A 16,437-nucleotide genomic window follows, 5' to 3' on the forward strand; every position below is an offset into this window, starting at 1 on the left:
CATAAACAAAAATATATAGATCTTAGACCGATAAATTCTTCAAATGTCGTTTAGATCAATTACGCATAGACTTCTATCATTTAAATCAAAAAATGTATTTCATGTAGATCTTAGGTCAATTGGCAAGAAAAGAGCCCCTTAAACACAATTATCCCTTTCATTAAAGAAGAAAGAAAGAAAGAAAGATAGGGCTATGACTGTGCTTGGGTGCATCTTATTTTTATTTTTGGGGATTTCAAGAATAATGGGCCTTCAATTCTTAACCAAACTCCACATTCCAATGTTGGAACACTGGAACCATATTAAGAACAGCTCAAACCATAAGTATGAGACACATTTTCAATTGGTTTCTGGGTAGTCAAATATTCATTTCTAATTTTGATTTTATTATTTTTTATTTAATTAACTTCTATAAGCTATATTGGCAACTGGCTTAGCCGGCACAGGGTATACCATATGCAGATATTTTTATAAAGAAGGTTTGATATGGGTGTGTAGATATTTTTCTAAAGATGTCTCGTAATAATGCCTGAATGCATGCTTAATTAACGATGATTAGACGTTTCTATGGATGTGTAGGTAATGGGTGTATGCTTAATCAATGATGACTAGGTGCCTTATTCAGACTTCCACGTCATATTTCCAAGTGGGACAATGATGGAATTGAATTCCATATTCCAATCATTTTTTATTTATTTTTGGTAAAAATTGCATTGCAGAGGTAACTGAAAACCTTATTTTTCATAAATAAAAATAAAAATTCTATAAGATATTGACACCATGCCAAAGCTTCATCTATTTAATTATTCTAAATATTTTCTCAAAATTCATAGCCAAACAGCATAACCACAAAATTACCCATTTGTACAAGCCAAATCCCCATATGTAACATGAAGAAAAATGTAACAAAACATGAAGAAAATAAACTAAATCAACAAAACCCCGAATAAACCCTTAAGAAAGAAACCTTTTAGGACTAAAAACAAACCAGATTCAATCTTAAAATGAAACTCTGGCGATGATGATGTCGGATTCAGGCGCCAATGCCAGTTGGCTTCTTCAACTCGTCGTTCAAATGAATGAAATCCCCCTCATTTGATTGCCCCTTTTTGTCGCTGCTGCTACTACGCCGATCAGTTTTTCCGGCATATGGTTTGCTGCCGGTTCTATCGCTTTCTCTGTACTTGCCGGAATCGATAGGTCTATGCGGTGTGAATGGACTGGTGGCGAATTCCGACCGGAGATCATCGATGGATTTTTTCAGTAACCCATTCTCCGCTTGGAGAACCTCGAGGTGCCGCTTCACCATCATGGACGTCTCTACCATGTCAGCGTTTCCGGTCAGGTTTGAAGGTGGGGAAGGCTTGGCGTCCTCCTTCGAATCACCGCTGTCCACATGTTCGATCCCAATTTTGTTCATCACGAGGAAGGGAATCTTCCGGAACGAAATCGCGGAAGTCGAATTCTTCGCCCCGTTCTCCGTCAACGCGGTCTTCACCTCGGCCGGAACCCTAAGCCCCCACCGAAAACTCAGCACGGCGCCTTTCCTCATCGGCAGCACCGTGTTCGCGCTCAAATTCACGCCAGAAAACAAACCGTTGATGACGCCGGCTGCTGACACCCCCTCCGGCGGAGAAACCCCAATCTTATTGGGGGAAAACACGCCGTTCACCGGAAAATACCCCTCTGACTTCTCAACGACCTCCACTGTCCCATCCTCCTCATCCGAAACAACGCCGTTCGGTTCAGATTTCAATATATGATTAACAAAAGCCGACGACTGCGATTTCTTGATACAAAAATCACCAAATCTCGGCTTGAAGTGGAGAAAAAAGCTAGGGTTTCCACGACCCAACATATTGAATTCGGCCGTCATCATCATGGAACTCGAATTCGGCGATCCGAACGGTCCAGACCCGGTTTTCACAATGAGACTGAACGGATTCCACGAATCGTTGGGCCGGTAAGCGAGTTTCAGCGAGGGACCGGAATCGAAGAACGAGGCGAGACTCAGAGTGAGTTCCTTCGACTCTCCAGCAACGACTCCAGATTGAAACGGCAAACCCAAAACATTGATCGGAACTTTGGCTCTGAACAGAGGCTTCTGATCTTCTCGAAACTTAAGAGAAGCCTTCATCTTTGAAAGTAGAAGATCGAATCTTGGGAGTAGAGGGGTAGATGTGCTGGGAGAAGAGAGCTTGGCTTTATATCTTCACTTCAAAACATGATATTACCATTTTTGTTATTTTTTAATATTCAAATTTCAAAATTTTTAGGGGCTTTTAGCAAATGGAATTAGTAGGATACTAGTTGGAAATGTGCTGAGCTGGCAAACTGTAAGCCGTTCAAATTTTTTTGAAAATTTAAAAATTTGGAGAGACGTTTGCTTTGCCGGGCTTCGTTGATCCGCGCCTGTGGGGTCCCCAGTCTCCATTTGGGACTCTGATTTCGTCATGCGGCAAGTTTCAGAGCTTAATTATGGATTGGTGATTTGTTGACTTGCATTGATGTCACTGCATCTTATCAATTAGGAAAAAAATGATTGATTTTATCGATAAATTATTTAATTAATAGCGCATTATTCTTTCTTAGGTGGGACCAATTTTCTTCAACCATGTTTGGTTTTTTTTACTTAGGCTATGTTTTGTTTTAAAAAGTATTAAAGAAAAAGAAAAAATATATATATTAATGAAGATGATTTTCGTATTTACTTTTATTATGAAAAAATATAATTAAAATTAGGAAAAAACTTGTATAATTTTAAATTATTTAATTTTTTTATAAAATGATTAAATAAGTAAAATGAGTTTTAAGTAATAAATAAAAATAATTTATTAATTTAAAAAATAAATTCTTCATTTTTTTATATTTTCTTTTCTTTATTTTTCTTTCCTCGATTTTTTCATTAATAAAATATAACCTTATGATTTTTCTCTATTTTCCATAAATTATGGAAAATATTTTTAACTTTTGTAATACTTAAATTTCTTTTCCTTTCAAGTATTAAAAAAGTTATAAATAATTTCTAAAATTATTATTAAACACCCTTTAAAAAAATAATCACATAATGGAATTTAAATCATAAATAAAGTATGGTTTTTTCTTTGTTTTTATATTATGAGAAAGTGATTTTAGAGGGTTTGAATTTTTGCTTGAAAATTTTTAAAAAGTGATTTATGTGGTATGTGCTTTTTAAGGAAAAATAAGATTTTATATACTATTAAATTTGAAAAACAAAAACATTATAAATTAAAAGATAGGAGAATTATGTTTTAGGGGTAGATGGACCCCAAATTAATAAAAGGTCCGTGTAACTCTTCAAATTGAACCCAATACTCAATGAAAGTATGAAAAATGAGTTGAAGGATATTATCCTTCAGTATTTCCAAAAATGCCCTTTGTTGATTTTGAGAAAAAAAATTAATATTTTTGAAAAATACTTTTATGTAATTTAATATTTTTTAAAAATACTTTTATTTAATTTAATATTTTTTAAAATAAAATTATTTAATTTAATATTTAAAAATTTTATTTAATTTAATATTTTTGAAAAAAAAATTTAATTTAATATTTTTGAAAAAAAATTAATTTAATATTTTTGAAAACCACTTTTATTTAATTTAGTATTTTTGAAAAAAAAAATTATTTAACTTAATTTTATAAAATATTTTATATGTGTTCTTAAAAATTATATTTGTCCGTTACTATTTCATATCCTTCAACTCAATTTGAAGAGTTATATAAACCTTTTATTAATTTTTGGATTAAATTGAGTCTAAAACATAATTCTCCCTTAAAATATTTTGTATGGGTAATTTTAAGAAAAAATAAGAAGGTAATTACACAATGAGATTTGGATCATGGATGAAGCACGAGGTAATCATGGCTTTACTTTTTGAGAGAGAGAGAGAGATAGATAGAGAGAGGGAGGGGGGTGAACATGTGACCACTATGTAAGACAAAATCCACCAATTGTGGCTTTTGTGGGGCTATCAAAACTTTAACGTATTGTGTTTGGCTATCCCCTCACGTCTTTTTTATTGTTTAAAGTATACATATATTTAAAAAAAATCATTTAAAATAATAAAATTTGAAGTATTATTGAATTAATTTATAAGTCTAAAAAATTGTTTGAAAGTGATTCTCGTTAAAGCATTCTCATTGTATAACACTCGTGTTACCAACACTTCGATTATAAATGTTAAAAAACAAAAAAAAACAAAAAAAAATTGAAAAATACTATTTAAATTCTTATTATTAATTTGCTCAGTAACTTTTTTCACCTCGATAATGATTTAACTTATTGCCATTACTCTTTTCTATGAACTAAACAAGTTGAAATTTATTCATCATTTTGAATTTCATCTTCTTCTTTTTTTTGCTTTTTGAGTTAAATAACTAGTATTAACTTATATATAAATAAAAAAAAGTCAAATAATTATGTTATATTTGGTTTCTAAAAAATGCGAAAAAAATAAAATTATGAGGAAAAATAGAGGAAAAGAAAAAACTAAGCAAATGAATATAAATTTTTTTCACTTGTTTGGTTATCCATGAAAATTTCAAGGGAAAAAAAATTTCGTTTTCTTTTATTTGACTAACCACGAACAAAAGTTGAAGAAAAATTAAAGGAAAACAAAATCAATAAATTTGTCTTATATAATTATCAATTTGTTGAATAATAAAATAAATCAATCCAATAAAAAAATTGTAAAGAAAACAAAATCAATAAAATTTGTCTTAAATGATTATCAATTTGTTGAATAATAAAATAAATTAATCCAATGAAAAAATTATTGAAAAACGTTGCTTATAAAAAGGTTCTGGTATTATTTTTTTATTAATAATTATAAGATTTATGAATAAAATTTTCCTTGTGTAATACAAATAAAATATGCGAGTAATAACTATTTTTTATTTTCAAGTGAACATTTAAAGCTAATAAAAAACTCTTAAAAAAAACAAAGGATTTTTGGAATCAAAATTTATAAATAAAATATGTTCATATAATGTAAAAATAAAAAACTACTATATAAAATATATAATTCAAAATTAAAAAGGATTTTCTAAATCTAAATTTAAAAATTAAATTTGTAAAAATAAAAAGATACAATATAAAATATTTTTTATTTTAACATAATTAATTTTTAATTTTAGATTTAGGGAATCTTTTTGAATTTTGAATTTTATATGGTAGGTTTTTATTTTTAGGGTATATGGAAATATTTTATTTCTAAATTGAGATTTAGAAAATCTTTTTGAATATTGCTTTTTATCGATAGCAATCAAACCATCAAGAAACATTCATTATCAAAGTCTACTTCAATTATGGCAAACACAAATATGGTGAAAAAACAAAGCCTTGTAATATGGAAGATATAAATAAAAAAAAATGGAGAATAAAAGGTCCTTGGAGATCAGACTCTTCAAGAAGACCGATGAGCTCTACGTTTTGTGTGGTGCTGAGGTTGCCGTCATCATCTTCTCTCCAAGCAGGAGGGCCTTCGACTTCGGCCACTCCTCTGCGAACGCTGTTATCGATCGTTTCCTCCATCGCAAGACCAACTCTTGTGCATGGCTTCTAGTGAAGACAATACCAGCCCAACAAAATTTTCCTCACCTTTTCCCTTATCTTTTCTCATTATTTTTTAAGCAAAATAATAGGGAAAATATTAGGATTTTTTTTTTAATATTTTCCTTTATATATTTTTTTTCATCATATTTTTCATATCACCCAAACTAAATAAAATAAATTTTCATGATGTTTTTTCCTTTCCTCAACATTTTTTGAGAACCAAACATAGTCTTAGTATTGGAAGGGGTATAAAATGGTTTCCTGATACGAGAAAATAAGTATGCCAAAATATAGTCTATCGTCGTAGCCACTAGGGTTGCTTCCAAAATTGGAGTAAGACAATTTTACCACTACTCCTTATAATACGTGTTAACTATTGAGTTCCTAATTTAATGGCTTTATTTTGATTACATTCTAGACGACCAAGTTATAATTTGTTCATCAATTAATAAATGTATCTCACCATAAATAATATATGGTTGGTTTTGAAAATGAAATGGAGTTTCCCTTTTGGTAAAATTCCCCTAATATAGGGTTGAAATGCATTTTAGTCTTTTAGTATTTGACATCACATTTAAAACTCAACATTTTGTTAAGAATGGTATTTTGTCCCTCAAGCATGTTTAAAAGTCGATGGACAACATATTAAGTTCAAAAAAAAAAAAGGCTAAAATATAAAGAAAAACATTTTTCATCAAAGTTCAAAGTTATCGCACTTTGTAACTATATGCAAAAATCACAAATAGACATATAAATATCTTTATAAAATTAAAAATCAAAATTGGTAGTTGAAATATTTTAAAGTCATTTGAAATTTTATATTTTAAGGTTACCAACTTAAAATTGATTTTACTTTATGTTTAAACTAATGTTGGAATCTATGTTTTTTTTTTTAAAAAAAAAAAACATTTCCTTTTATAGTTTTATCATTTATAAAGGTTTTGTAATTAATGGTCAAATGTTGCCCTTTAACAAAATCATGGGACAAAATATTGAATTTTGAATGTAAGGAGGCAAAGCATAAAACATGGGAAAAATGTTTTTAAATCTATATGTGTAATTAAAATGATAATTAAAAAAAAATATGAGACACAAAACACCTCAAACCTATTCCAAAGTTCATGTTATGTGGGTATAATTTTTTTTCTTGGTAGCATGCATCTAATTGAGTTGACCGGAGACCGACTTCTTAGATTCTATCAACAATTGTAACGCCCATATGTCATCATATATTTGTGTCCTTCTATGTATGTTTTATATTTTTTGTATACCACTTTAGGAAACTTATACATAGGTTAATTATGCTGCATGATCATAATTTTATTATTGCAATGATGAAAAACAACACTATAATATTTTTTGGTTTACCTTCTTAAAGTTGACTATTCTGCGAATTTGACTTACGATATATCCACTTTTGTTCTTACAATTGTAAAGCATTCATCATGTTGCTTTCTTTATTTGAGGTGCTAAAATATGGAAGGGGTTGGAGGGAAGGGAGGTCATCTGAACACTTGATATGCACCATGTCACTAGTATGATATCAAATGTCACTTCAGTAAAATAATATTAGGCTCGAATTTATTTTTTGAGATATGAAATTATGGAAAATGCGTCAAAAATATACATTCACGTAAGTTAAACAAAATCATAGTTTTTACTATAACAAATGATAATTAATCTTACTCTCTAAATATTTAAAATAATTTTAATCGTTACATGGCTTCGCGGTATATTGCTTTATAAGTTTTATGACAAATTCATTGATAAATTATTTATTTAATTATTATTGTTGTTGTAAGTATAGAAGAGAAAAATAAATTTTGGGTTAAAATAACACGTTTGGCACAAAAAAAAAAATGTGTTAGACCCCTTTTAAAACTTATATTCAACGTGGTATCTTTCTCGTCACATGAGTATTACACCATCCTCCCACAAAGATAAAACCTCAATTAGCAATTAAAAATTTTATTCAAAAATAAAGTCGCAATTGTCAATCGAGTTTTCAGTTCAAAGATGAAGTGTTAATTGACAATTAAGGCTTCGATTTTATTTTTTATTTTTAAATAGTGTTGTGCTTCTTATGTGACGATAAAAATACTATTTTGAATATAAGTTTCGAGAAAATGGTTAAATTTATTTATTTTTCCCCGACCATTTTGGTAACACATGTACCATGTCATAACAATGACATGAAGTACTAATTTAGTAAAATTACATTAAGTTAATGTTTATTTGATTTGACAATATTTCAATAAATACATGTGGGATCACACATCAACATACCACCATTTTTTTTTTTGCTACTATCACTTTTTTTTTTTTTTTTTTATCAATTGCTAAACAAAACCATGTTAAAGAACGACTAGTTTCAATCCATAGATATATAAAACAGTTCGTTGTGTGCATATATAGAATCTCATCGCACATAGTTTCATTCATCAAAATCTTTAATCTTATTTTGATTTTTTTAATCATTTATGTCATTTTTATAGGCTTTTAATATAAAAATGATCATAAAATATTCAATGTTCTATTTCATTTAATGGTCATAAAATATAAAGTAATATCATAAATTACTATATCTTTTTAATTATGTTTGTTTCTTTAAATCGACAAAGCTCCACCTCTATCTAAACAACAAACTGTGAAAAAAAAACAAGTTTTTTTAGTTGATTTGAATGTACAGTTGATAAATTCATTATATTGTATATGCTTTTATAATTAAAGAGTTCTAAAAAATATATAGCTTAAAATGATCTAAAAAACCACAATCCAAAAATGATACATACTTCAAAACCCTATATGTTTTTTTTTTTTTTAATAACAAATAAAATTAATATTTTTCTTTATATTTGGGTGTGAAGTGCTAGTCAATTAGTTACATTTTATGATTTAATTTTTTTTTTTTTTATGAGTTGCTAAACAAAACTAACAAAACTATGTTAAACAATGACTACTTTCAATTCATAGATATATAAGACAGTTCATCGTGTGCATATGTAGAATCTCATCGCACATAGTTTCATTCATCAAAATCTTTAATCTTATTTTGATATTTTTTAGAGTATGCTTGATAATTATTACAAAAGATGTTTTTAGTATTTTCAACACTTGAATGATAAAAAATTTAAAGTATTAAAAATATTTATTAAAATCACTATTAAATAAGTTTTTAATCATTTATGTTATTTTTATAAGCTTTTAGAATCTCAACTCAACGTTATATCTCATTTGATCGTCATAAAATATAAAACAAAATCATAAATTACTATATCTTTTTAATTATGTTTGTTTCTTTAAGAGAAAGCTTCGCTTCTATTTAAACAACAAATAGTAAAAAAAAAAAGCAAGTTTCTTCAATTGATTTAAATGTAAAATTGATAAATTCATCATATTATAATTCAAAAATTCTAAAAAATATATAGCTTAAAACGATGTAAAAAACCACAATCGAAAAATGCTACATACTTCAAAACCATATATATATATTTTTTAATAATAAACAAAATTAATATTTTTCTTTATATTTGGGTGTGAAGTGCTAGTCAATTAATTGCATTTTATGATTTTAATTATTTTTTTAACAGTACAAATTGACAACCAACAAAAGAAAAATGTTAGGCATACATGAAATCTAATTTTTGGGACGAAGAAAAAATTTAAATATTTAATTGCGAAATTTTCCAGTGTTGACTTGTTGTGAGCTACCGGTCTTCATATTTTATACAAATAAATAAAATAATTTAAGTGTTTATATATTTTATCTTTAAAATAAGATATTTTTTATTAATCAAAATTTTAATTTTGTTTCTAAAATATCAATTAGAAAAAATCCTAACCGTAGGACCACCTGTCTCGAATTATGAGCCGTCAGATCAATATTTATTAAAAAAAACAAAAAGGGACCAACCAGTAAAAACAGAGTCTTTGTGGGAGGCAAAGATCAAAACAGAGAGGGTTTTTATTTTTTTTCCTCTGCGCTTTACTCATTTTATCGGGCACTTTCTTTCCCGGATCTGGGTTCTAAAACCCGAAGGAAAACCCTAGAAAGCGAGGGAAAAAGTTATCGGCGTGGGGAAACAGTGGTTTCGTCCCTCCGTCGACTCCCTCTCTGTGGACTTTCATGTCCTTATATTGACCATTTTTCCAAATTTACCCCTCACTTTCTGGTTGTTTCCATAATTTTCTCGCTCATTTTTCTCAAAGCGAGATTTAGATTACATCGAGACCGTTTCTTGCCCGAGAATTCGTATCGTTCATGCATTTGATTATTGCGCGCAGGATCGGGGAGAGCTCGGTGTAGTAGAGAGTAGTAGTGACTCAGATGCTGTGAGGTGCGTTTTTCTGATTGTTTGTTCCATTTGGTTTCTGAGAAAACGCGGGAGAAGGAATAAAAGAGTTAGATTTTCAATATCTAACAATTAACTGACTTCGGTTAGGTGTTTTTCTTTCTTTTTTTTTTTTGTTATTTCTTTCTTTCTTTCTTTTTTTTTTTTTTTTGTTCTTACTTCGTTTGGTTGATAAAAAACCCGGGGGAAAAGATTTTTCATTATTTGATAATCGGGAAAAAAAAAACATTTGATAGTTAATGTTAATGCGGCTATTTGGCTTTGGGTCGTTGAGTTTAATTTACGGTCTGTTTGTTTGTCAAGAGAAAAGTAGTAACTAAAATTCTGAATGCGAGGTTTTTAAAAACCCTTACTTGGACGAGCTTAATGCAATTTTTTTTTTTACTAGGATAGGTGAATTTTTCCTTTTCTCTTTTCTCTCTGTTGGCTTCATTCAGTCTCGGAGACTAACATTGTTGTTATTGTTTAGCTGTAGTAATGTCAGTGGCAATATACAGACTTGTTCCTTCTGGAATTCATCTACCCTGTAGTGGAGATTCATTGACACTGGTTTGGCTTCCTAAATGCATGCTTGTACTATTGGAATTGGCACTTCAAGTCAATTTAAGATGTGGCCAATAGAACCAAATCTTAGCATAAATTTGTGAATTTTTCCTATATCTATTTATAGTTGTAGTTACTAATTAGTTTTGATAGAAAACGAAGAATTTATTGGAAGCAAAATTTCCCCCTAAAATACAATTTATGAGGGTAGAAAGGACCCCTGAAGTCCTCATGCATAATGTCTTTTAGTTTTTCTATAAATCCCACTTTGCATAAACCTCATAGGTTATGTGAAGGTGTCTTACATTGTGAGCTAGTGAGCTCAATCTCACTCATGGTGTGGATAACCCTTCTGGAGTCCACCATATTGTTCCCAATGCATTAATGCCCCAACCATGTGCTTCCTTGAGACTTTCCTGAGTTGAAACCCCCCTTTTCTCCTCGTGAGGCATTGGTTGGGGTATCGATAATATGGGACTCTATTATTTTTAGATGCTCAGGATTGGTAATAGGATCATTCTCAGTTTCAATCAAGCCCATTGTAGATGGAGAAGGGGCCTTTTAGCTTATCTCAGTGTACGGTCTTAATGATATCACACTTAGAAAGGATTTTGGGTGGAGCCATTGAATATTTTTGGATTAACCTCTTCGAAATGGTGTGATGGGTGGGTAGATCCAATGCCATTATGATAATTTTTATGAAGATGACATAATGATTTCATTAAGAGAATGCAAATTAGTCAATCTGCCTCTTAGCAATGTCTTATGCACTTGGTTCAATATGCAAGATGGAGAAGGGGCCTTTTAGCTTGTCTCAGTATATGATCCTAACAATATGACACTTAGAAAGGATTTTTGGGTGGAGATATTTGATATTTTTGGATTAACCTTTCCTAAATGGTGTGATGGGGGGATTTTAATGCCATTTTGAGAATTTTTAAGATAGGACGATGATTTCCTTAAGAGAATGTGAATTAGTCAATTCCCCTCGTAGCAATGCTGTATGTACTTGGTCTAGTTTGCAAGAATCTCACGTATGCATTTGGATTGATTTTTTACTTTCATATGAGTGGGAGCACAACTCTCCCCATAGACTTTAAAAATCCTTACCTAGTTAGCCTTGGATGATTGGCCAATTGTCTTAAATATCAATCCTCTCAAGTGGGATCTAACTCCATTTAGATTTGAAAACATGCGGTTGCTTCATTCATTTAGATTTCAAGGAATATTTTAAATTGTGATGGAGAGATTTTCAAATGGAAGGGTGGGGGAAGGTTATAGATTCATGAAAATGTTACAATATGTCAAATTGAAATCGAGGATATGGAATAATGTCTCTTTTGGGAATTTAAAGGAGAGGAAAACAAGTATCCTCAAAGACATAGTTATCATGGATTCTTGTGAACAAGGAGGGATTTATTTATTTATTTATTTTGATGAGAAACAACAATGTTATAAATTATGTTTGGAATCAAAAGGTTTGTCTATGATTGACTTTACAGAATGGCTATATGTCTAGCTAGGGGAAAAGTTTTTTGTCTTCTTCGCCTAGTTTTTTTGGCGTTCTAATTGTATACTTTGTGTATATTGTTTTCGCCATTTCTAGGTGCTTCTAATACAAGCTCTACTTACCTATCAAAAAAAAATGTTTGGAATCAAAAGGTACGCAAGGAGGGAATTTGTCTCTTGAGCTGTTAACTTTGAGGGCCTTAAGGAAATGGGAGCTAGCGGAACTCTTGTTAAGGGAAGAGTGCATTGGAGGTGAAAACTAGGGTTAGATGGGTGAAGGAAGGAGATTGTAACTCAAAAATACTTCCATCGAGTGGCTAATGTTTGAAGAAATTAAGTTTATCAAGTTCTTAGTGATTGAAGAAGGGGCGACTTTAGGTAACCAAGAAAACATCTTTGAGGAGATTGCGATTTTTTTTGGAAAGTTATATAATAGGCCCCTAGAAGATTCTTGGAGGTTAGAAGGTTGGGTTGGGCTCCCATTTTGGCAAAGAGTTCTAATTGGTTGGATGTCTCTTCATGGAAGGGGAAGGCTGTAAAGTTGTCTTTTTATTAGACAAGGAATTAGACAAGGAAAAGGCACAGTGGCATGATGGTTTTGCTGTGGTCGTGTATTAGGATTGTTAGGATGTGGTAAAGGAGTCTTGTTTAGATGGAGGACCCCGTTTTTTAATTAACTTTGTTGATTGGTTGGGTTCTAGTTGAGGTTGGTGAGTGTTTGCCTTTTTATTTTTTGTCTTTTAATTTCTTGTGTATACTCCCTGTATGCTTCGTGTTGCCTTTTAAACTCCCTTTTTCTAATAAAGCTTCTGTGGGTTTATCTATAAAAAAAAAAGGATGTGGTAAAGGAGGATCTTATGAAGGGTATTTTCAAAGTTTCCCTATAAGCTATGTATACAATTTGTGTTTGGTCTTATATCTTTTTGTTCCCGTGTTTCTTCTTTTGGTTGGACGTTCTAGTTACTTGAGTTAATTTACTTAAATAGATAGTTGGTGTTGCATTGGGAATTGCATTTCATGTGCTTCAAATTATCGTCAAAATATACTTCAAGTTTATCTTTATTTTTTTTTACTTTTCTCCTGAGTTGCTTATATCTATGGTTGAAACTTATAATTCGTTGTTGAATTATTGTGATGCATTAGTATGGTCCCATGGATGGGTGATATTGCACTCGACAATGCTTCAAATTATTATCAAAATGTGATTCAAGTTTATCTTGAATTTTTATGACTATTAAAAAAAAAAAGTTTTATCTTGAATTTTTGCTTGTTGAAACCTGTAATTCATCTTGATAATTTTGATGTTTGCTTGAATTAAAATATCTATATATTTTTTTTTTGGTTTTGTGTTGTACACAGATCTTCTATAGTTCCATTATGATAAAGGTGTTACAATAAAATCATGGCTTCCAAAGGACCAAGGTCTAAGCTTGATCATGAGACAAGAGCTAGGCGCCAAAAGGTAAGTTTGTGAAATTTTGGTGGTTTGCAATCTTATTTGCTTATACCTGTTCTTTTTAAGTTCTAAGTTTGTATCCTTTTGGACATCTCTATTTTATGCAGTATGGTTGTAAGTTATGGATATGTGAATACAAAGATTCATGTCATGGGAAGGGGAGCCACAATCTTCATTTATTTATTTTTGTTTCTGGTGGCAAAACTATATGAAACACATGGATTCAGATCTTTGGGCCTCAGTGGCATGAAGTCTTATGTTTTACAATTTTGATTTGTAGATTGGATTCTCTTGTGCTATATCTTTGTTTGCTTCTGATGTCTACCTTGTGTATACATGTCCTGGGGGCTTGGCTGAAGGTTTCAAATGGGTTTGGGGGAGGTTTCAGGTTCACCTATCAAAAACCCAAGTAAATCAAGACCTTTATTAAAAAGTAATTAATTAGAAAAATAACTTGTACAGTAGTACATGCAGTCAAAAAAGAAAAAAAAACTGTAAAAAAACTATTATAAATGATGAGCAATGACCCTCAGATGCTTATGGCTTGCACATGGTAAGCAATTCCCATGAAGATTTCAGATATAAGCATTTATAAAAGAATGAAGCAAGAACTATTTAAACATCACCGTGCAAACAATTCCATCAGGCAGTCCCTCAACAACCTTCCTTAATTCATTTGACATTTCCTATTGAATTTCTGTCTACTGAAGAATCTGTCACAAATATTCGAAGAAAAAGAGCAATAACTAGGCAAATGGGTTGACAGTTGACTTGAAGTAACATTGGGCTATTGTTTGTTAGGTTAGTAGTGCATGTTCAACTTGAATGTGTGTGTATGAAAAGAGTAATAATGTGAATAAACGAAAACCTACATTTAGGATTTTTAGTCCTTTGAGTGGTTGATGCACCTTCTATTTCAATCACTTAAACAATAATAAACTTCTAGGTGAATATGCAAATTTTTATTTATCTATGAAGAAACAAAGAGACAAACCTATAGGCAATCAGAACACTGATGCCATGATCCTCTGAGGTGTGCTTTAAGTTTTCTGTTTTGATTTCTTTGTCAATTGTTGACTCTTGAACTTGGCTGTTGTAGGCACTTGAGGCTCCTAGGGAGCCCCGTCGTCCTAAAACACACTGGGATCATGTTTTAGATGAGATGGTTTGGCTCTCAAAGGTAATTGACTAGTTTATGCTATGAAGATAATTCTTTCTTTCTTTCAATTTTGTCCTCCTTTGTGTTGATCATGTTGAATGAATGATATTATGAGGTAAATTGAGATATACGTTTGGTACTCTTCATTGCTCATTAACAAGTTGTAACAGGACTTTGAGTCGGAGAGGAAATGGAAATTGGCTCAGGCAAAGAAGGTCGCTTTAAGAGCTAGCAAGGGCATGTTGGATCAAGCCACAAGGGGAGAAAAGAGAGTTAAGGTTTGGCATTTCCCTTCCTAAAACTGAATTTCTAATGTATCCGCGAATGGAAATTCTTCGCATTACGCAGACCATGGTTATACTTGTAGGCACTTCGTTTATCTTTCTCTTTCTTTGTCATTGTTAATGTCACTGTTTCAATTGTTATCAGGAAGAAGAACAACGTTTGCGAAAGGTTGCACTTACCATTTCAAAGGATGTAAAGAAGTTCTGGATCAAAATAGAGAAGCTGGCAAGTTCATCTACAATAATTTGAATTCCTCTTCAAGTACAAGTTTTCACTTTAATTTCTGTGCTTCTGAAATCACAATTCTTGTACACAAAATTGTAATCCAGGTGCTTTACAAACATCAAATGGAGCTCGATGAGAAAAAGAAAAAGGCACTTGATAAACAGCTTGAGTTCCTTTTGGGGCAAACTGAGAGGTAGAATTCTGTCTTGTATGAATTTGATTCTAAGTTAATGCAATGCACAGAAACAATATTCAAGTTTATCAACCTTTCTGAACTCTTTTTGGCTATCCATGTTTGGGGAAAGTTAATAATATTTTAATGCTGAATTAGGTACTCAACAATGTTGGCAGAGAACCTTGCGGATACGTACCAACCAACCCAACAGTATTTACCCAAGGAACGATGTAGTATTCAATATAAAGAAGTGGACGACCCTGGATTTAAAGAAGGTATACAACATTATATTGGGAAACACAAATTTGTACTTCTTTCAGTTTTATCTGATGAATCTAGTTATCCTTAAAGTTGACGTGTTCTCTTAATAAGAAAACTGACATGTTTTGTGCAGTACCTCAGTCAGGTATTGCTGATGTTGATGAAGATTATGATATGCAGTCTGAAGAGGAATTGGTGAGCCTTTCTTTTTGTTGTCTCTTCTGTATATCTTTTTTTTTGATGGGTAAATGAGCCAATATATTAAAAAATGCTAGCAAAATGGTGCAATAAATTACACATGAAGTATACAAAAAAGGCTAGCAAGAGAGAAAAGGGAAGAGTAAATACTAACCACCCTAACAACAACCAAACAACACCACCCCTAGAAAACTGGACCGTCCTTGATGGGAAAGACCAGAAAGCAACCAATACCAACACCAAAAGAAAGACCTAGGAAGGGAAAAAAAAAACCATCCTAAAGCCCTTCTGCAACCAAAAATCCTCAACCAATTTGGGAGCAAATTAAGCAACCTCATATTGATAGAGCTGAAACCCCATTGCTCTCCCCCTTTCCCCTAATTGAGTGAAGAGAGCAATTGTAATTAACTTTTTTTTTGATAGGTAAAATCAGAAGAAAATATATAAATGTAGGAAAAGGAAGCCTAGTGGACAACCCAAGACATACAAGAAGTATATGATAGGCGCCATAAAGCAAAGAAGAAGAAAAAAGAGGGGATACCAAAAACCTCACCCGCTTTCACCTAAAACCCAACCAATAAAAAAAGTCGATTAAAGTTAAAGGTCCAACATCTATATACAACTTTGTCTAGGGTCAAAAACTACACACAAAAGAATTCTTCAACCTATGAATTGAAAACTTTTCATTGTCGAACGCTA

At 31.3% G+C, this 16,437-nt stretch overlaps 2 protein-coding genes across 2 annotated transcripts in view; one reads left to right on the forward strand and one right to left on the reverse strand.

The window, feature by feature from the left end:
- Positions 1 to 760: 760 nt before the first annotated feature.
- LOC117919536 lies at positions 761 to 2,194 on the reverse strand. The gene has a single exon (XM_034836692.1). It carries the CDS (start codon positions 2,135 to 2,137, stop codon positions 1,034 to 1,036), a length of 1,104 nt encoding a protein of 367 aa, XP_034692583.1. The 5' UTR covers positions 2,138 to 2,194; the 3' UTR covers positions 761 to 1,033.
- A 7,339-nt stretch (positions 2,195 to 9,533) lies between these two features.
- LOC117920530 (protein PHOTOPERIOD-INDEPENDENT EARLY FLOWERING 1) overlaps positions 9,534 to 16,437 on the forward strand; it is a 28,526-nt gene continuing 21,622 nt past the window's right edge. Inside the window, exons 1-8 of the mRNA XM_034838127.1 lie at positions 9,534 to 9,912; positions 13,339 to 13,441; positions 14,535 to 14,615; positions 14,765 to 14,872; positions 15,024 to 15,104; positions 15,209 to 15,297; positions 15,436 to 15,554; positions 15,674 to 15,735. Of these exons, the coding sequence (XP_034694018.1) occupies positions 13,382 to 13,441; positions 14,535 to 14,615; positions 14,765 to 14,872; positions 15,024 to 15,104; positions 15,209 to 15,297; positions 15,436 to 15,554; positions 15,674 to 15,735 (600 nt within the window). The 5' untranslated portion in view covers positions 9,534 to 9,912; positions 13,339 to 13,381. The remainder of the gene's footprint in view (positions 9,913 to 13,338; positions 13,442 to 14,534; positions 14,616 to 14,764; positions 14,873 to 15,023; positions 15,105 to 15,208; positions 15,298 to 15,435; positions 15,555 to 15,673; positions 15,736 to 16,437) is intronic.

The sequence above is a fragment of the Vitis riparia genome, chromosome 8 (genome assembly GCF_004353265.1).
Source record: "Vitis riparia cultivar Riparia Gloire de Montpellier isolate 1030 chromosome 8, EGFV_Vit.rip_1.0, whole genome shotgun sequence".
In the NCBI taxonomy this organism is placed as follows: domain Eukaryota; kingdom Viridiplantae; phylum Streptophyta; class Magnoliopsida; order Vitales; family Vitaceae; genus Vitis; species Vitis riparia.

What these genes read in the sequence shown, in the direction of transcription:
- LOC117919536 (XM_034836692.1), bottom strand. Translation starts at nt 2,137, where the DNA reads ATGAAGGCTTCTCTTAAGTTTCGAGAAGATCAGAAGCCTCTGTTCAGA.